At 40.8% G+C, this 18477-nt stretch overlaps 1 protein-coding gene across 1 annotated transcript in view; it reads right to left on the reverse strand.

Moving 5' to 3' along the window:
* DNHD1 (dynein heavy chain domain 1) overlaps positions 1-18477 on the reverse strand; it is a 66241-nt gene that overhangs the window by 41989 nt on the left and 5775 nt on the right. Inside the window, 6 exon segments of the mRNA XM_030831243.2 lie at positions 6433-6484; positions 6618-6755; positions 6865-7119; positions 13008-13164; positions 15165-15275; positions 15355-15558. Of these exon segments, the coding sequence (XP_030687103.2) occupies positions 6433-6484; positions 6618-6755; positions 6865-7119; positions 13008-13164; positions 15165-15275; positions 15355-15558 (917 nt within the window).

Genomic DNA, 18477 nt, shown 5'->3' on the forward strand with positions numbered 1-18477 from the left:
AATTTCTCTGAAGTTTGGTGCTGCTACATCTTTTCTGCCTTTGAATTTGGTAACTCTCTGTTTTGTGAGCTCCAAAACAAAGATGGGGTTGGAGAACTGTGATTCAAGGTGCCAAGACCCATGAGAGCACTCAGGCAATATGGTGCTATACAGTCAATTCATGTGTGCTTCTGAGCAATGGAAAGAAAAGCTAGTGCATTTTTAATATAATTTGGCGAATGCAATATCCCAACAGCACAGAACACTAATGACTTCTTAGCCAGAGTAAGAGTGAAATAAAGAGAACTGATATCAAGTAAGTCAAAGAAACATAAGTTACCTGTCACTGCTGAGTGATTTGGGCTTCCATTTAAAATATATATGTTTTAGTATAATACATATGAGTCAACATGGAGCTGCATTTTAAAATATCCATCCAACTTGAAAGACCTAAATAATGATAGGTCTTTACAGTAGGTTTCCTTGAAGGAGTAACTCAGACATTTCACACAGAGCAAAGCAACTTGTCAAACATATTTATAGGACTTTTCATCGTTTCAAAATTTCTTACAGAGTGGCAAGAAAAAAACCTCCTTCCCCTCTCATCTATGAATCCGCTCACTGTTACACTGCTTCCATCTATACTTCCTCTTGCTGGTCATACTGTTCACACCTCACATTCCCAAGAGACCCTCCCTGCCATATGCAGCCCCCTGGAAAAATATACACTAAGGACAGTTTCGTTCTTTGCATTATATCTCTAAGCTAACTTCAACACCATTCCAACAAAAATCTACTTCAAGAAATTTTTATAATAAAAATGAAGTAATCCTTTGTCCCTTTTCAGGGTTACAGATTTATCTTACCACAAATATCAAAAATATATTCTTTTATTTTTAAACTTCTTTATTGGAGTATAATTGCTTTACAGTGTTGTGTTATTTTCTGCTGTATAACAAAGTGAATCACCTATATGCATATGTATATCCCCATATCCCCTCCTTCTTATGTCTCCCTCCCACCCTCCTTACCCCACCCGTCTAGGTGGTCACAAAGCACCGAGCTGATCTCCCTGTGCTATGCAGCTGCTTCCCACTAGCTATCTATTTTACATTTGGTAGTGTGTATATGTCCATGCTACTCTCTCACTTCGTCCCAGCTTACCCTTGCCCCTCCCCATGTCCTCAAGTCCATTCTCTACGTCTGTGTCTTTATTCCTGTCCTGCCCTTAGGTTCATCAGAATCATTTTGTTGTTGTTGTTTAGATTCCATATATATGTGTTAGCATATGGTATTTGTTTTTCTGACTTACTTCACTCTGTATGACAGACTCTAGGTCCATCCACCTCACTACAAATAACTCAATTTCATTTCCTTTAATGGCTGAGTAATATTCCATTGTATATATGTGCCACATCTTCTTTATCCATTAATCTGTCGATGGACACTTAGGTTGCTTCCATGTCCTGGCTATTGTAAATAGTGCTGCAATTTGAACATTGTGGTACATGACTCTTTTTATAGTTTTCTCAGGGTATATGCCCAGTGGTGGGATTTCTGGGTAGTATGGTAGTTCTGTATTTAGCTTTTTAAGGAACCTCCATACTGTTCTCCATAGTGGCTGTATCATTTACATTACCACCAACAGTGCAAGAGGGTTCCCTTTTCTCCACACCTTCTCCAGCACTTATTGCTTGTAGATTTTTTTTTCTTTTCTTTTTTTTTTTTTTTTGCGGTACGTGGGCCTCTCACTGTTGTGGCTCCTCCCGTTGCAGAGCATAGGCTCTGGACGCCCAGGATCAGCGGCCATATCTCACAGGCCCAGCCACTCTGCGGCATGTGGGATCTTCCTGGACCGGGGCACGAACCCGTGTCCCCTGCATCGGCAGGCGGACTCTCAACCACTGCGCCAACAGGGAAGCCCTGTAGATTTTTTGATCGTGGCTATTCTGACTGGTGTGAGGTGATACCTCATTGTAGTTTTGATTTGTATTTCTCTAATGATTAGTGATGTTGAGCATCATTTCATGTGTTTGTTAGCAATCTGTATATCTTCTTTGGAGAAATGTCTATTTAGATCTTCTGCCCATTTTTGGATTGGGTTGTTTGTTTTTTTCATATTGAGCTGCATGAGCTGCTTGTAAATTTTGGAGATTAATCCTTTGTCAGTTGCTTCATTTGCAAATATTTTCTCCCATTCTGAGGGTTGTCTTTTTGTCTTTTTTATGGTTTCCTTTGCTGTGCAAAAGCTTTTAAGTTTCACTAGGTGTCATTTGTTTATTTTAGTTTTTATTTCCATTTCTCTAGGAGGTGGGTCAAAAAGGATCTTGCTGTGATTTATGTCACAGAGTGTTCTGCCTATGTTTTCCTCTAAGAGTTTTATAGTGTCTGGCCTTACATTTAGGTCTTTAATCCATTTTGAGTTTATTTTTGTGTATGGTGTTAGGAAGTATTCTAATTTCATTCTTTTACATGTAGCCATCCAGTTTTCCCAGCACCACTTATTGAAGAGGCTGTCTTTTCTCCACTGTATATTCTTGCCTCCTTTATCAAAGATAAGGTGTGTGGGTTTATCTCTGGGCTTTCTATCCTGTTCCATTGATCTATATTTCTGTTTTTGTGCCAGTACCATACTGTCTTGATTACTGTAGCTTTCTAGTATAGTCTGAAGTCCGGTAGCCTGATTCCTCCAGCTCCGTTTTTCTTTCTCAAGCTTGCTTTGGCTACTCGAGGTCTTTTCTGTTTCCATACAAATTGTGAAACTTTTTGTTCCAGTTCTGTGAAAAATGCCATTGGTAGTTTAATAGGGATTGCATTGAATCTGTAGATTGCTTTGGGCAGTGTAGACATTTCCACAATGTTGATTCTTCCAATCCAAGAACATGGTATAGCTCTCCGTCTGTTGGTATCATCTTTAATTTCTTTCATCAGTGTCTTACAGTTTTCTGCATACAGGTCTTTTGTCTCCTTAGGTAGGTTTATTCCTAGGTATTTTATTCTTTTTGTTGCAATGGTAAATGGGAGTGTTTCCTTAATTTCTCTTTCAGATTTTTTATCATTAGTATATAGGAATGCAAGAGATTTCTGTGCATTAATTTTGTATCCTGCAACTTTACCAAATTCATTGATTAGCTGTAGTTGTTTTCTGGTAGCATCTTTAGGATTCTCTATGTATAGTATCATGTCATCTGCAAACAGTGACAATTTTAATTATTCTTTTCTGATTTGGATTCCTTTTATTTATTTTTCTTCTCTGATTGCTGTGGCTAAAACTTCCAAAACTATGTTGAATAATAGTGTGAGAATGGGCACCCTTGTCTTGTTCCTGATCTTAGAGGAAATGGTTTCAGTTTTTCACCATTGAGAACGATGTTGGCTGTGGGTTTGTCATATATGGCCTTTATTATGTTGAGGTAGTTTCCCTCTATGACTACTTTCTAGAGAGTTTTTATCATAAATTGGTGTTGAATTTTGTTGAAAGCTTTTTCTGCATCTATTGAGATGATCATATGGTTTTTCTCCTTCAATTTGTTAATATGGTTTATCACGTTGATTGATTTACATATATTGGAGAAACCTTGCATTCGTGGGATAAACCCACTTGATCATGGTGTATGTTCCTTTTAATGTGCTGTTGGATTCTGTTTGCTAGTATTTTGTTGGGGATTTTTGCATCTATGTTCATCAGTGATATTGGCCTGTAGTTTTCTTTTTTGTGACATCTTTGTCTGGTTTTGGTATCAGGGTGATGGTGGCCTCATAGAATGAGTTTGGGAGTGTTCCTCCCTCTGCTATATTTTGGAATAGTTTGAGAAGGATGGGTGTTAGCTCTTCTCTAAATGTTTGATAGAATTCACCTGTGAAGCCATCTGGTCCTGGACTTTTGTTTGTTGGAAGATTTTTAATTACAGTTTCAATTTCATTACTTGTGATTGGTCTGTTCGTGTTTTCTATTTCTTCCTGGTTCAGTCTTGGAAGGTTGTGCTTTTCTAAAAATTTGTCCATTTCTCCCAGGTTGTCCATTTTGTTGGCATAGAGTTACTTGTAGTAATCTCTCATGATCCTTTGTATTTCTGCAGTGTCAGTTGTTACTTCTCCTTTTTCATTTCTAATTCTGTTGATTTGAGTCTTCTCCCTTTCTTTTCTTGATGAGTCTGGCTAATGGTTTATCAATTTTGTTTATCTTCTCAAAGAACCAGCTTTTAGTTTTGTTGATCTTTGCTATTGTTTCCTTCATTTCTCAAAAAGATATTGCGATCTTGGTAGGATATTGCCATAGTAAAGTTAAAGTAAGAACTTTAAGGTAATAGTTCCTGAACTTGACACCTGCCAGATGAGGAAAATGATTATCTGATTGTATTTCTCAGTTTTAAACTGCAGAATATTCCTGATAAGACTGTAAGAGCATCCGATAGTAACATTAATAACCTCTTTTTGGTCTCAAAATGTTCCAGTTCTAAGACTGTCCTCTGGAAAATGTCATAGAACGTAGCTTATGAACAGAGAATATGTTACAAGCACTTTATTAGTAAAGCACTGGGTATTCTTCTAGGGACTAGAATCTAGTAAATATATAATTTTCTGTTATAAGGGGCTTATTTTTCATATTTTTGGGTATAAATGGAGGTACTGAAATCATTTTGTAATTTGGTTAAAATGCCATACAAATTTTGCCTCATTTAAGTAAAAGATTTCTCAGATGAATGTATTTCTTAAAGACTACTTGTAGTGTTTTACCTGCTACATGTTTATTGTATATTACTCTAATTTTCATAAAGAACTTAGAGAAAAATCCCAAATCAGAACTTTGATTCTGGTTCCTCCACGATATTGACTTGATTTTCCATGCTGGCCTTGTTTTTTTCCTTCAAATTCTGATTTTGAAAAATCTCAAACATGTAGAAAAGTTTAAAGGATCTACACACTCCTTTCTTTATCTGTCCACTTAGACTCAACAATTATTAACATTTTGCCACATTGCTTTTTTTGTTTTTCCTTCTATTTTTCTTTTCCCTAAACTATTGGTTTGGCCAAAAAGTTCATTCAGGATTTGCCGTAGTTATGGAAAACACCAAATGAACTTTTTGGCCAACCCAATACTTGCAAGATATGAGTATCGTGACACTTCACCCCTAAATACATCAGTCCCTGATGCTTTTCTAAAAGTAGAAGGGATAACCCAAGACATTGCAAGTGAATATTCTCCCTTTCGCTGGATTTAGAATAAAAGTTGAAGGGTTTTTGTTTGTTTGTTTTGCCATTCAAAGGAAAATACTGGAGCATGTGCACAGTATGAATAATGAGAAAGCACTGTGAAATGTATGATTTACCTAAATCTTTAATACTACTACTAATAAGATACTATCTGTAACATGTACTACTATGTGCTGAACACTATTCTAAACATATTACTCTTTTATTCTTCAAAACAATGCTGCAAGTGAGGTATTTTTGTTTTCCCATTTTACAGATTAGTGAACTAGCCTGTCTGATTTCAGAGCCCTTCCTTTTTCCACTGTACCATGTAAAACAAACATCAATAATCTCTATTGATTAATCTAGATTCACTTGAGAAAAAAATGTGCCGCAACTGGTGTGATTTGTCAAAGACACAGGCTCGGGAATTCCCTGGAGGTCTAGTGGTTACGACTCCGAGTTTCCACTGCAGGGGGCACTGGTTCGATCCCTGGTCGGGGAACTAAGATCCTGCATGCTGCGAGGCGCGGCCAAAAAAACAAACAAAGGAAAGAAAAACACAGGCTCCTTTCAATGACCCTTTTTCTTCCTTGTCACCTAATTCCTAAAATTAACCTGGTGTCTTTACATTATCTTAATGAAAACGTACTAGTTGAATGGGAAAATGAAAAAGTACCTACATGTCAGAGGTGACTGAATGCATTTAATGGTTTTATCTGTGACAGCGTGAGTATTCCAAATAAAGGGAATGTGAAGGTGTATTTCCTCCCTGACGATTTACTAGTTTTGAGGATTGATAATCAATGATAACTGGTAACTATAAAATAGCTCAATAATACTAATGAATTATTCTATATGAAATGAAAAAGAGCTGCATGAAATAAAGCAAATATTGAACAGGCAGAGTTCTTCAAACAAGTACAAATTAACTTAGCAATCAAATCCAACTGTAAATGAAACGCCATTATGACATTAGAGAAAAACCTCATGGAGTTAGGACAAATCAGAGGACAATGTATTCACACTCTTTCATACACCTCTCACTGCACTCAGGTACATGCACGTACATACACATAGGCACATGCACGAGTGAGCAAAAACATGCCTCCACTCTCCTACCCCCCAACACATGTGCAGACCCAGGTCAGAGCTGCTCCATGCATGCCCAGTGCCCGACTCTCTGGCCATTAGGACACTGCACGTGCCCTTCTCCCTCCTTCCACCCTTCCTCCCCGCTGCCTAGGGCTCCTTAAATACCTTCAAAATACAGGGAATCCCAGAAGGTCTTCGGGTCTGTACACTGCATTACCTTCATGCCAAGGTACAGAGAAGGGGCAGAGATAGCAAACAATGAGGGTGCAGACCAGGCTGAGAGCTTCTGATTATACAGAGGATAGGAAGTGGGAATTCCTACAGCCAGCCCCCTGTCCAATCCAGAATACCTTCAGGGCAGAGACCTTCGTAGACCTTAGGCCCCCAATTATAATCTGGATCATATTTTCAATACAGGGCTCATGAGACAGCTGGCCACAACTGTCAAAGACCAGCTGCGCTGAGAGAAAGGGTTCCTGCCTTGGAGCCTGTAAAAGAGGGTCAGGAGAGGTGGTGGGGCTAGATGTCAGTATCCGCTCCCTACCAGCTGGCCCCTGACTGCCCGCCAACCTCCACACGTGCCACCCACCACCTCACTTGCAAGATGTTGGCCACAAAAGAGGTTATCTCGTCCTCTATGATGGACACGAGGTTCTGGCAAATCATGTAGTCTACCAGGCGGGCCAGTTGTCCCATCTGCAGCAACCAGGCTTCTGCCTGCTTCAGCTTCTGCTCCAGCTGCTGGCACTGCACCCTCTGAAGGTATAGGGAGCCCTGTCCTGTCCTGATCCCCTTGCAGTTTTTCACTTGCTCCTGCAGGCCCTGTTGCATGTGGTAGGTATCCTCGTGAATCTGTCAGAATAGAGAGTGGAAAATTCACTGGAGAAAGGGGGATGGAGACCAAACTGGCCACCCACTGGCCCGTTGCAAAGCCCTCAGGTCATGGAGCCTAAAACCTAGATATACACATGAATGGCTGCTTTTTAGTACAGATTGGCCCTGGAAATCTTTAGGCGACCAGGGAAGACGTGAAATGGAGAAGATACATGGAGAAGCTACAGTGAGTTATTTTGATAGGCCAGGCCTGTCTGCCAAGAGCCCCCAGGATGGAACTCAAATAGAAAATGTGTGCATGTGTAAATAGAGAGATTCACAATGCATAGATTAGACAAAGAAAAAGAGAGACTGGCTAAGTAAGGCTCAGCAATTATTCCAGGATATGGAGTCCGATCACCAGGCCTGGGTGATGTGGCCTGCTGACCAGCACAACACTGCCTTCTGTGAGAGTAGAAGCTGTCTCTGGCTACTGACATAGACTTTCTAGTGGGGGACAGGGAATAGGGTTGAAAGCCTGGGGACCTCTTTGTGGGTTCTTCTCACAACTGGGGAGTTCCTCAGCCTACACAGGTGGCTGATAGTTGCCACCTCTGGGCCTGTCCTGTTGAGGAACAGAGGGGAGACACCAGAAAGACACATTTGGCCAGATGGACCTTTTGTCCTTGCTGCTCTCCTATTCTTTCTGATGCTCAACAGAGCTTATGATTAGAACTACGAGTGGTCTGCGGATTGTATTCTGCTAACTCTGAGCTCAGATCCCAGTCTTCTGAGATCCAGACCCAAGGCAGTTGAGACTGCTAGGCGTGTCATATACGGACATGCCTCGGACTTGGCGAGGTGTCCTCTCCTGTGCTCTAGCAATACCCTCAATACCCAGTGCTTCCCACGTCATAGTCCTTAGTCCAGTGTACCATTATCTACTCGTGTGACTCATCCACTACACTGTAAATTCTCCAAGGAGGCCTCCGTCACACCTTATTTCATGTCTCTACTGCTTAACACAGTGCCTGGCATGGCCCGTTCCACAGTAAATGTTCATAAAAAGAATGTACCACCTCACACTGAAAGGGCTTACTGAGTGATAACTAGGATAAAACCATAAAAACAACAACAACAATAGTTATTGAGTTGGCCGAAAAGTTTGTTTAGGTTTTTCCATAACATCTTATCAGTATATGTTTTTAAAACCTCATCATTAGGGGCAATATCTTTAGAGTTCTAAGGAAATTTTTAAAACCTAGGATACTGTATCTAGCCACAGTATCACTTTTTGTTTGAGGATGAATAAAGTTTGAGGATGAATAAAGACATTCTTAGATATACAAAGACTAAAAATTCACCATCCACAGATTCTCTCTGGAAAAAAAAATAAACAACAGTATATTTCTGACAGAGGAAAATGAATATAAGAGGATAAAGTGGTCTACAAGAAGCTCCGATGAGCAAAAAACAATTTGTGAAACACATCGTTAATTCTAAATGAGTAGCTGTAAAACAAGAATGTTCATAACAATCTAGAACTAAAATTCCAGGAGATATCAATAAAAGCATAATGAGAAGGGTAGAGAGTGGGGAGAGGAAGAGAGGAGAAAAAGGAAATTAGAAGAGTGCTAAGGTTTTATTCTGCTTAGAAGAAAGATATAGACACAAACTCAACTTGGCATTCATTCAGTCAACAAATATTCACAGAGCACCTACTCCATGGCATACACTATAGTAAGCAATAGAGACATGTTAGTGAATGAAACAGATAAAAATCCCTACCCTCTTGTTGGGGGGGGGGAATACAAGAAACATAATAAATAAATAATATACAGTAAACATATAAATAATAAATTTATATTGTATGTGAAAATTATAAGTGCTGTGAAAAAAACAACAGAGCAGAAGAAGAGGAATCAGGAGTTCTCGTAATAATGGAGCTTTCACAATCTCAAATAGGGTGACTAGAGAAGGCCTCTCTGAGTGGGTGTTTTTAGGAAAAGACATGAAAGAAACATTGTTATAAAAATATAAATTGAACAGCTACCTCTGTTAGGCAGGTGTATAAATGTCTTACATAGGCATTCAGCTGCAAGGAAGAGAAAACCAGAAAAAGTATGGCTTAAGCAAGTAAAGGTTTATTTAATGCAGTAAGAAATCCATGGATGGCATATTGCCCCAATAATATCAGTCAGAACAAAGCTCCCTCTATCTTCCTCTTCTTCCATCCTCAATATGCCTTTCGCCCTCATCGTGGTGAGATGGCTTCCCCAGCACCAGAAATTTCATCCAAGGGTTAGGCAATAAGACAGGAGTAAAAGTCCCCAAAGACATTCCAGTTGGATCTGCCTCTTTCTAAAAGTTTTCCCAGTGACTTCCACTTAAGTTTCATTGCCCAGAACTGAGTTACAAGCCTTTCTCCAGGTAGGAGTCTAAGAAAAGAAATAAAATCAAGATTCTGAAACTAAGAAAGATGAGTAGACACTGAGTAGTTCCTGGGCAATCACGAGAAGAATAAAATGTATAACATCCAAATCAGAAGAGGATAGCAATAGCAACAAAAATGTAAAACAACCCAATGAAGGACAAAAAACACAAGGAAGACTCAAATAGAAAGCATAGGAAATAGAAAACTCCAAAATGAGATGGGAAAAACAAAGCCAAGCCTGTAACAGACCCTCAGACAAAACGTTTCCCAGCTCTTTCTAAGAGATATATATAAAACAAAGTAACAAAGGGAGGTTGAAAACAAAGGGATAGAAGAAGATAGTTCAAGCAAATGCTTGATGCTGTTAATATCAGACAAAAGAGAACTCTAGTAGAAAAGTAATAATAAGAGTGAAGACATTTTCATATCAATAAAGTTATGAACCTTTATGCACATAACAACACGATTTTGAAGTACATGTTGCAAACCTAAAGAACATCAAGGAGACATTAATAAATCTATAGTCATAGGAGGGGATTTTTTTTTTTTCTTTGCCGTACGCGGGCCTCTCACTGTTGTGGCCTCTCCCGTTGCAGAGCATAGGCTCTGGACACGCAGGCTCAGCAGCCATGGCTCACGGGCCCAGCCGCTCCACGGCATGTGGGATCTTCCCGGACCGGGGCACGAACCCGTGTCCCCTGCATCGGCAGGCGGACTCTCAACCACTGCGCCACCAGGGGAGCCCATAGGAGGGGATTTTTAATGTATATCTCTCAGTGACCATTAAATGTGATGTATGATTCTGGATTGGATCATAAAGCAGGGAAGAAAACATAGTTAAAAAGGACATTATTGAAATAATTGGCAAATTTTTAATAAGCGCTGTGGGTTAGATAGTAGAACATATCAAAGTGAAATTCCTAATTTTTTATAATTGTACTATAGTTATGGAAGAAAATGTTCTTGTTCTTACAATAAACACACTGGCATATTTAGGGGTAAATGGACTTGATGTCTGCAACTCACTCTCAGATGGTTCAGCAAAATAATGTATATACACATAGAGAAAGAAAAAGAGCATAAAGGATAACATAAAAGGGACAAAAATAACCATCTGGGTGAAAGGTATATGAGAATTTATTACACTATCCTTGCAACTCTCCTAATAAGTTTGAAATTATATCAAAATTAAAAGTTACACAAGGAAGGAAAGAAGGGAGGAAGGAAGGAAATGGGTTTATCCCAGTAATGCAAAGGTGGTCTAACACTGAGAATTCACCATATTAACAGACTAAAGGAGAAAAATCCCATGATCATCTAAATAAAAGTAGAAAAAAAATCATTGGACAAAATTCAACACCCATTCATGAAAAAAACCCTCTTAACAAACTAGGAATTGAAGGAAACTTCCTTAAAAATTGGTAAGAGTGTCTACCAAACATTCTCATTTAATATCATTATTTATTTGTTTCTAATCTATTTGAGTTGTTCAGTAATGCTACATTTTGACGGGCAGCAGCATGTTTTTATTTAGCACAGATTACAAGCTTGGTTCTGTAACAATCCAGTTGCCAGCTGTGTTGATTACTCATCTTCCCTCACTGCCCCCCCCCCGCCTTTGGGGTGACTGCCAACAGGGACAGGTTCCATTCACTCCACATAGCGGCACAGAAAGAGGTAACTGTTGCATTTGCTTGTCCTTTCACTTTTTTATGGTGATTTTTTTAAAAATTAATTTTAATATAGACAATGTATTATTTTATGGTTTATAATTTTTATATTTTAAGAAACCCTGAGATGATAAAAATATTATCCCATAATATCTTCTGAAAGCTTTTTGGATTTTCTTTTCATACTTAATGTCTTTTATCCACCATGAATTAATTTTTTTCTTTTTTTTTGGTTGCATTCGGTCTTTGTTGCTACACACGGGCTTTCTCTAGTTGCAGTGAGCGGGGGCTACTCTTCCTTGTGGTGCACAGGCTTCTCTTGTTGTGGAGCTCGGGCTCTACACGCGCGGCCTTCAGTAGTTGTGGCTTGCGGGCTCTAGAGCGCAGGCTCGGTAGTTGTGGCACACGGGCTTACTTGCTCTGTGGCATGTGGGATCTTCCTGGATCAGGGATCAAACCCGTGTCCCCTGCATTGGCAGGCGTATCCTTAACCACTGCGCCACCAGGGAAGCCCCACCATGAATTAATTTTTGTGTATGGTATAGCAACTATTAGAAAACAGTAATGCTTTAAAACACCTTTTATAATAGCAACAAAAAATATCAAATATCTAGTAATAAATCTAATGAAATATTTTCGGGACCTCTAAAGGAAACCTACAAAACCTTGTTAAGAGTAATTAAAGAGGGACATGCAGGGGACATGGGTTCGAGCCCTGGTCTGGGAGGATCCCACATGCCGCGGAGCAACTAGGCCCGTGAGCCACAACTACTGAGCCTGCGCGTCTGGAGCCTGTGCTCCGCAACAAGAGAGGCCGCCATAGTGAGAGGCCCGCGCACCGCAATGAAGAGGGGCCCCCGCTTGCCACAACTAGAGAAAGCCCTCGCACAGAAACGAAAGACGCAACACAGCAAAAATAAATAAATTAATTGATAAACTCCTACCCCCAACATCTTAAAAAAAAAAAAAAAAGACATACAAAAATGTTCATAACAGTTATTCACAATAGTAAAAAACTGGAACCAACGTAAGTGTCCATCAACAGGAGAGTTAACAAGTAAACTGTGGTACATTTTTATAGTAAAACACTACATAGCAATACAAAAGAGTGAGCCACTACTACCTGCAATGTTATGGATAAATCTCACTAACATAATGTGGAGTGGAAAAAAGCCAGACGAAAAAGAGAACATGCTGTCTGATTCCATTTACATGAAATTCCAAATCGGACAAAATTAATCTATGGTGACAGAGGTCAGGGTAGTGGTTACCTTTGTGGAGGCACTGATGAGAGAGGTACCGGGGAGCTTGCTGAGGTGCTATAAATGCTCTATATCTTGACCTGCTGGTAGTTACATGGGTGTATACATATGCAAAAATTTCAATAAACTGTATTTAGGTGGCATGTATCACAGATACAAAGTAGGCACACGAAGGAAGGACTCCATGACTGGATGCTTCTACCAGCCACAGTGTCCTGTCAAAGGTTCAAGATATGCTCAGACATGAGCCTAGCAGCATGAAAGATGAGGATTCCAACTCTCAAATTCTCTAACACTCCTGGCACAAACAACTGAAAAAAAGACGTTGTTATGTTCCTTTTCCTCTCTGCTCAAGGCTTTAGGAAAAGGTTGAGTCCAAGTCTCTGCCTACCTGTTATTAATCCATCCACCTAGAGCAGAGACTGCTGTTGCTGGACAGGACAATGGCTCTGAGCCAACTGCAGAGTCCAGAACACACAGGCAAGCTTAAGCCAAGAGAAGGCTGAAACACTGGCGAGTTCAGCTTGGAGAAAAAGCTCCCAATAAATCGGAGCCTCTTACCAGATGAAGGATGGATGTGCAGAGATGCATGCAGCGATGGAGCAGCCGCAGAGCATTGTGGTTTTCCTTGGCTAGAGCCCGCCGTAGGTCCAGCAACTCGTAGCACTGATCTGCTTCACGGGGGAGCCAGGACACAGAGCGCAGCTCCTGCAGAAGCCTGGAATCAAGGACTAAACTGCTCAGAGCCAGCGACTCTGCCCTCTTACCTTGGACACCTTTGACTTCTTCCTAGCCCAGCTCACATCAGAATGAGCAAAGGTTTAGAGAGGTTATAATATTCCCAGGGACCAACAGTGATAGCCTCCTCTTGAGGGTTCTTTGGAAGAGTTTAAGCCCAGGAAGTTGCTGGCTGGGGAACTCTTTGGGAAAGGCTTGGGGTATGTGCAAATGTTTTTTGTTTTTTTGTTTTATGTATTTAATTTTTTTTTAATTTTTAGATTTTATTTATTTTTTTATGCAGCAGGTTCTTATTAGTTATCTATTGTAAATGTTTACACTGAGTTACCTTTCTGCCAGGAAAGAGGGTCAAAGAGATCCCAAGGTGTGACTTAGAAGGAGAGACTGCAGAGGCTTCTTCCATGGAATAGGGGAAGCCAAGGGCCCTAACAGTCTAGATGGACAGGTAGGTTTTATTTTATTTTTTCTTTCTTTCTTTATTTTTTTACTATTTTTTAACATCTTTATTGGAGTATAATTGCTTTACAATGTTGTGTTAGTTTCTGCTGTACAACAAAGTGAATCAGCTATATGTATACATATATCCCCATATCTCCTCCCTCTTGCGTCTCCCTCCCACCCTCCCTATACCACCCCTCTAGGTGGTCACAAAGCACCGAGCTGATCTCCCTGTGCTATGTGGCTGCTTCCTACTATCTATCTATTTTACCTTTGGTGGTGTATATAGGACAGGTAGGTTTTAGAATCAAAGGTGAGGAACCTTCAACTTCCCTATGGGGAAGTTTCATCCCTGACGAAACCCCACTTCTCTTATTCATTCCCCAAACAACCACCCTGAAAAATCTACATCTCTAAATATCCTTGAAAAAATGAAGGACCCCCCCTAATAAGCAGAGGATGATCACAATGGGTGTAATTTATTCAGTACCTCTTGGGGCACTGAACATGGTACTTTATATTCACAATCTCATTTAATTCTCACTACAGCTGTGAGTAGCAGAAATCTTCCTCTCTTGTTTTCAGATCAGGAAACTGGGGCTCAAAGAGTAAAGTCCCTTGCTAGTGTTCAGGACTTAAATTCAGATCTGTGCCGCCCAATTATGCCATGATGATTAAGCTAGACTGGAGGATACCTAGAGCAGAGGTTGCAAACTGGTAGCCCATGGGCCGAGTTCAGACTGAAAAGGTTTGTATATGTACCACTAAGAGTTGGCCAGCACAGTGTTTTAATAAAAATTTTCACTAACCAGGTAAAATTAAGAGATTTGACAACAAAATGTGGATTCCCAGGTCATCCTGAAAAAATAATGTGGCTGACACACTGGACCCATGTTCCCCATGGCAACAGTCAGTTGGAACTGAGTAGTGACTGTTCTCTTTAGGTGCAATCTCCAGACTGACTGCAGTCCCACACTCCCTAAAGTCTTGAATCGAACCCACTGCATTTCTTCCATAGCTCCTCCTTGGGACCTGTAGGCATCTGAGCTTGCAACTCCTATCACAGAACGTAACTGGAGTGGTTGAAGAGTTGTGCAGAGAAAGCAAGAAAGTACTGAAAATAGGAGTAACTAAGCTTTTCTTAAAAAAAAAAGAATCCAATTAATACCATAGTAAGAGCAGAGTTTCAAACACCTGCATTATCATCCTCAAATTTGATATTTAATAATTGTATGATCTGGGGCAAGTTGATGTAGAAATTAATTAATACATAGAGCTATGTTTAGAATATATTATTCAGAGAAAAAAACTGGTTACTTAACAATATGTAAAGTATGATCACATTGGTATATGTGATGGAAAAAAGACTACAAGGATATGCAACAAAATGTTTGTCATGGTTATTTGTAGATGGTGAGACTGAAGATTTTCTTCCTTTGTGCTTTTTTTTTGTATTTTCCAAATCTTCTACGATGAACGTGTTGTTACTTCTTGTAAAATAATTTTTTAAAGTTCATTGAAGTTGTGTTTTGAAGACCTCACCTGCTAATATGGAGTAGCCCAACTCCAAAGTGGGGCACGGCAAAGAGCAGATGCTTCTCTAGGAAAGTCCGGTGCCGGTGCAGCCTCTGAAACTTCACACCCTTCTTCCAGCTACAGATCAGAGGGCAGTGACAGTGGCTGTTGCTCTTTATGACACTTCTTCCCAAATCCCATACCCGTCATCACCTACCAGGCCAAGGCCTTGCGTAAGAGGAAATACTTGAAGAACGGAATGAACTGGAGCTGTTGCCAGAGGACAGAGTGGTGGTGCCAGGTACCCAGCGTCATTGCCTCACTGCCCTCCACAGGATGTACATGCAGGACCCCAAAGGGAGAGAAGATGTAGTGCTCAGAATTCACCTTGTTGGGTGGTACCACCATCAGGCTGTAAGGTCTTTAAGAAAGGGCACAGATCAGAGCCTTGCAAACTTGTGCAGACTCCAGGGAGGGACAAAAGAAGGACAGGAAGGGGGAAATAAGGAGGCAGGAAAGAAGGTGGAAGAAAGTGGGAAGAGGGGAAAGAGAGCAGAATGATCTTCAAACCAGAAAGATGGAATATTCAGAAGAAACAGAAGCCAAAAATAGGTGGGAAGAAAGAAAAAGACCCCTAGCCAGTCCCAAGAAGTTCCTATCTCCAGACCCAGAGAGCTAACATCCCATCAAATCTAAGATGCCATCAATTGTAAGCTTGCAGCATTTTTAAAATTATTTATTTGTTTGTTTATTTATTTAGGCCATGCCAGGTCCTAGTTGCAGCATGCATGCGGGATCTAGTTCCCCAACCAGGGACTGAACCCGCGCCCCCTGCATTGGGAGCGAGGAGTCCCACCCACTGGCCCACCAGGGAAGTCCCTAGTTGCAGCATTTTCTTATGAAATGCTAAAATTAAAAAAATGCCACCAATATGATATGCCACCAATTTGTAAGCTGCATCACAATTTCAGAGATGTTGAAATGTGAAAAAAAATGTGCATCTTAGAAATGATAAAATATGTATATCCCTAGATGCTGAAATAGCATGCAGAGATAATCAGGGAATGCTGTTTGGAGTAACTGAGAATGGGGAAAAGCAAGAGTAACTAGAAGACTAGACACAGGCCAATAAAGAGGAAAACTGCCACCTAGTGAACCAGACAAGTACCTCCAGAGCCATCTTAACATCCTACTAAGTTGTCTTATTTCAAGAAAATGCACCTACATCCCACATTAAATACAATTTATATGTAACTATATAGTAGTTGCAGAAAACTAGTTGCCATAATGCTATGTTTGGGCACATTTAATAAAGCATTTATTCATTTTTAAAAATATTTATTTTTGGGGCTTCCCTGGTGGCGCAGTGGTGGAGAGTCCACCTGCCGATGCAGGGGACACGGGTTCGTGCCCCGGTCCGGGAAGATCCCACATGCCGTGGAGCGGCTGGGCCCGTGAGCCATGGCCGCTGAGCCTGTGCGTCCGGAGCCTGTGCTCCGCAACGGGAGAGGCCACAACAGTGAGAGGCCCGCGTATCACAAAAAAACAAACAAACAAACAAAAAAAACAAATCTACATGACTCAAGCCCCCTCTCTTAACCACTGGGTCAGTTGGCATCTCACAGGGTAGCTACCTACCCTAACTGAAGCCTGACTTCCCAAGGGAACACTCCTTCCCCTGTGGCCTTCTTAATGGAGGCTACTCTTCCTGCACAGGGCCAAGAGTCAGGGATAGCTGAGCAAAGACTCTAAGGAAGTGAGGGAATATGTTCTCCCCTAAGTATAAATCAAAATCTAGGACAGGGAGTTCCCTGGTGGCCTAGTGGTTAGGATTCCGGGCTTTCACTGCTGTGGCCCAGGTTCAATCCCTGGTCAGGGAACTGAGATCCCACAAGCCATGTGGTATGACAAAAAAAAAAAACAAAAAAACTAGGACAAATAAAAGAAAAAAACATTTTTTATAAATTTATTTATTTTATTTATTTATGTTTGGCTGTGTTGGGTCTTTGTTGCTGCACACGGGCTTTCTCTACTTGCAGTGAGTGTAGGCTACTCTTCGTTGTGGTGCATGGGCTTCTCATTGCAGTGGCTTCTCTTGCTGTGGAGCATGGGCTCTAGGTGCGCAGGCTTCAGTAGTTGTGGCATGAGGGCTCAGTAGTTGTGGCTTGCGGGCTCTAGAGCGCAGGCTCAGTAGTTGTGGCACACGGGCTTAGTCGCTCCGCGGCATGTGGGATATTCCCGGACCACGTATCGAACACATGTCCCCTGCATTGGCAGGAGGATTCTTAACCACTGTGCCACCAGGGAAGTACCAAGAAAATTTCGATAAATGCAAATACTTTGAAAGAAAACCTGTTACATGGCAAATAAATAAAGTGAAACAAAAAATGCCAGTTTCCACTTTTACTGATGGTGCACTTGAAATTTGGACCAACACTCCCACTTGAGAACAACTAGAAAAACTGGGCAAAGTATCTGGATAAAATATGAAAATCATCAGATAACCCACAAATCAATCCCCTGGGCTTCCAGTTGGGACCCTGGTTACAACACAGGTTGAACCAGAAAACACCTCCCTCCTTGGTGTGGGCCCCCAGCTGCAACTTCTGCTGTTTAGCTTTCCGAGTCTGTTGAAAGCTCAGCTCCTCTTCTCCATCTTTCAGGAGCATATAGTAAAACTGACACACCATTGCCTCTACTGGAATCTCTGGCGAAAAGCAGAACCAAGTGTGAAACTCACTTCATTGGGTCCCTTCTTTGACAGATGTTGGCGCTGTGATTATCCACTGCCTTTTTAGTTCGCTTGCTCATGGTTTCTTGTCTCTCTCTGTGCCTAATTGTCTTTGATTGTGCTGCTTCTCTGACTATGACTGAGCTGATAGTTGAAAGCCCTAAGCTTGTAATTTTCTTTCTGTAGGCTCTCCACCATGGTCAATAGGCATCTCATCCAACATTGCTACCATTACTATCACTACTGCCGAACAGTCAAGTGTAGCAGCCGCTAGGTGTCAGTAGGTAGGTTATCACTTCCAACCACAGTGACTAATTAATTGTGATGCCACTATAGGTCATGGATTACTAGTATACTATTTCCCATTAAGAAGGAGGCCGGTACTGTCCAAGGCCAAGGACATTACCAAAATAATATCAAAATCCCATATTTGAGGATTGTTTCCTGGGACCACTCGTAATATCAGAGTCTGGTCAGGAAAACAGAAATTGCATTAGGAATTTCAACAAAGTGAAAATAACAGAGAAAATGTGTTTTAGAAAAAGTGTCATAGGACACCTAAAAAGCAAAAAGGGAATATTAAGCGCAGAGACAATAACTGCAGGAAAT

Source organism: Globicephala melas, chromosome 8 (assembly GCF_963455315.2).
Source record: "Globicephala melas chromosome 8, mGloMel1.2, whole genome shotgun sequence".
Lineage (NCBI taxonomy): Eukaryota > Metazoa > Chordata > Mammalia > Artiodactyla > Delphinidae > Globicephala > Globicephala melas.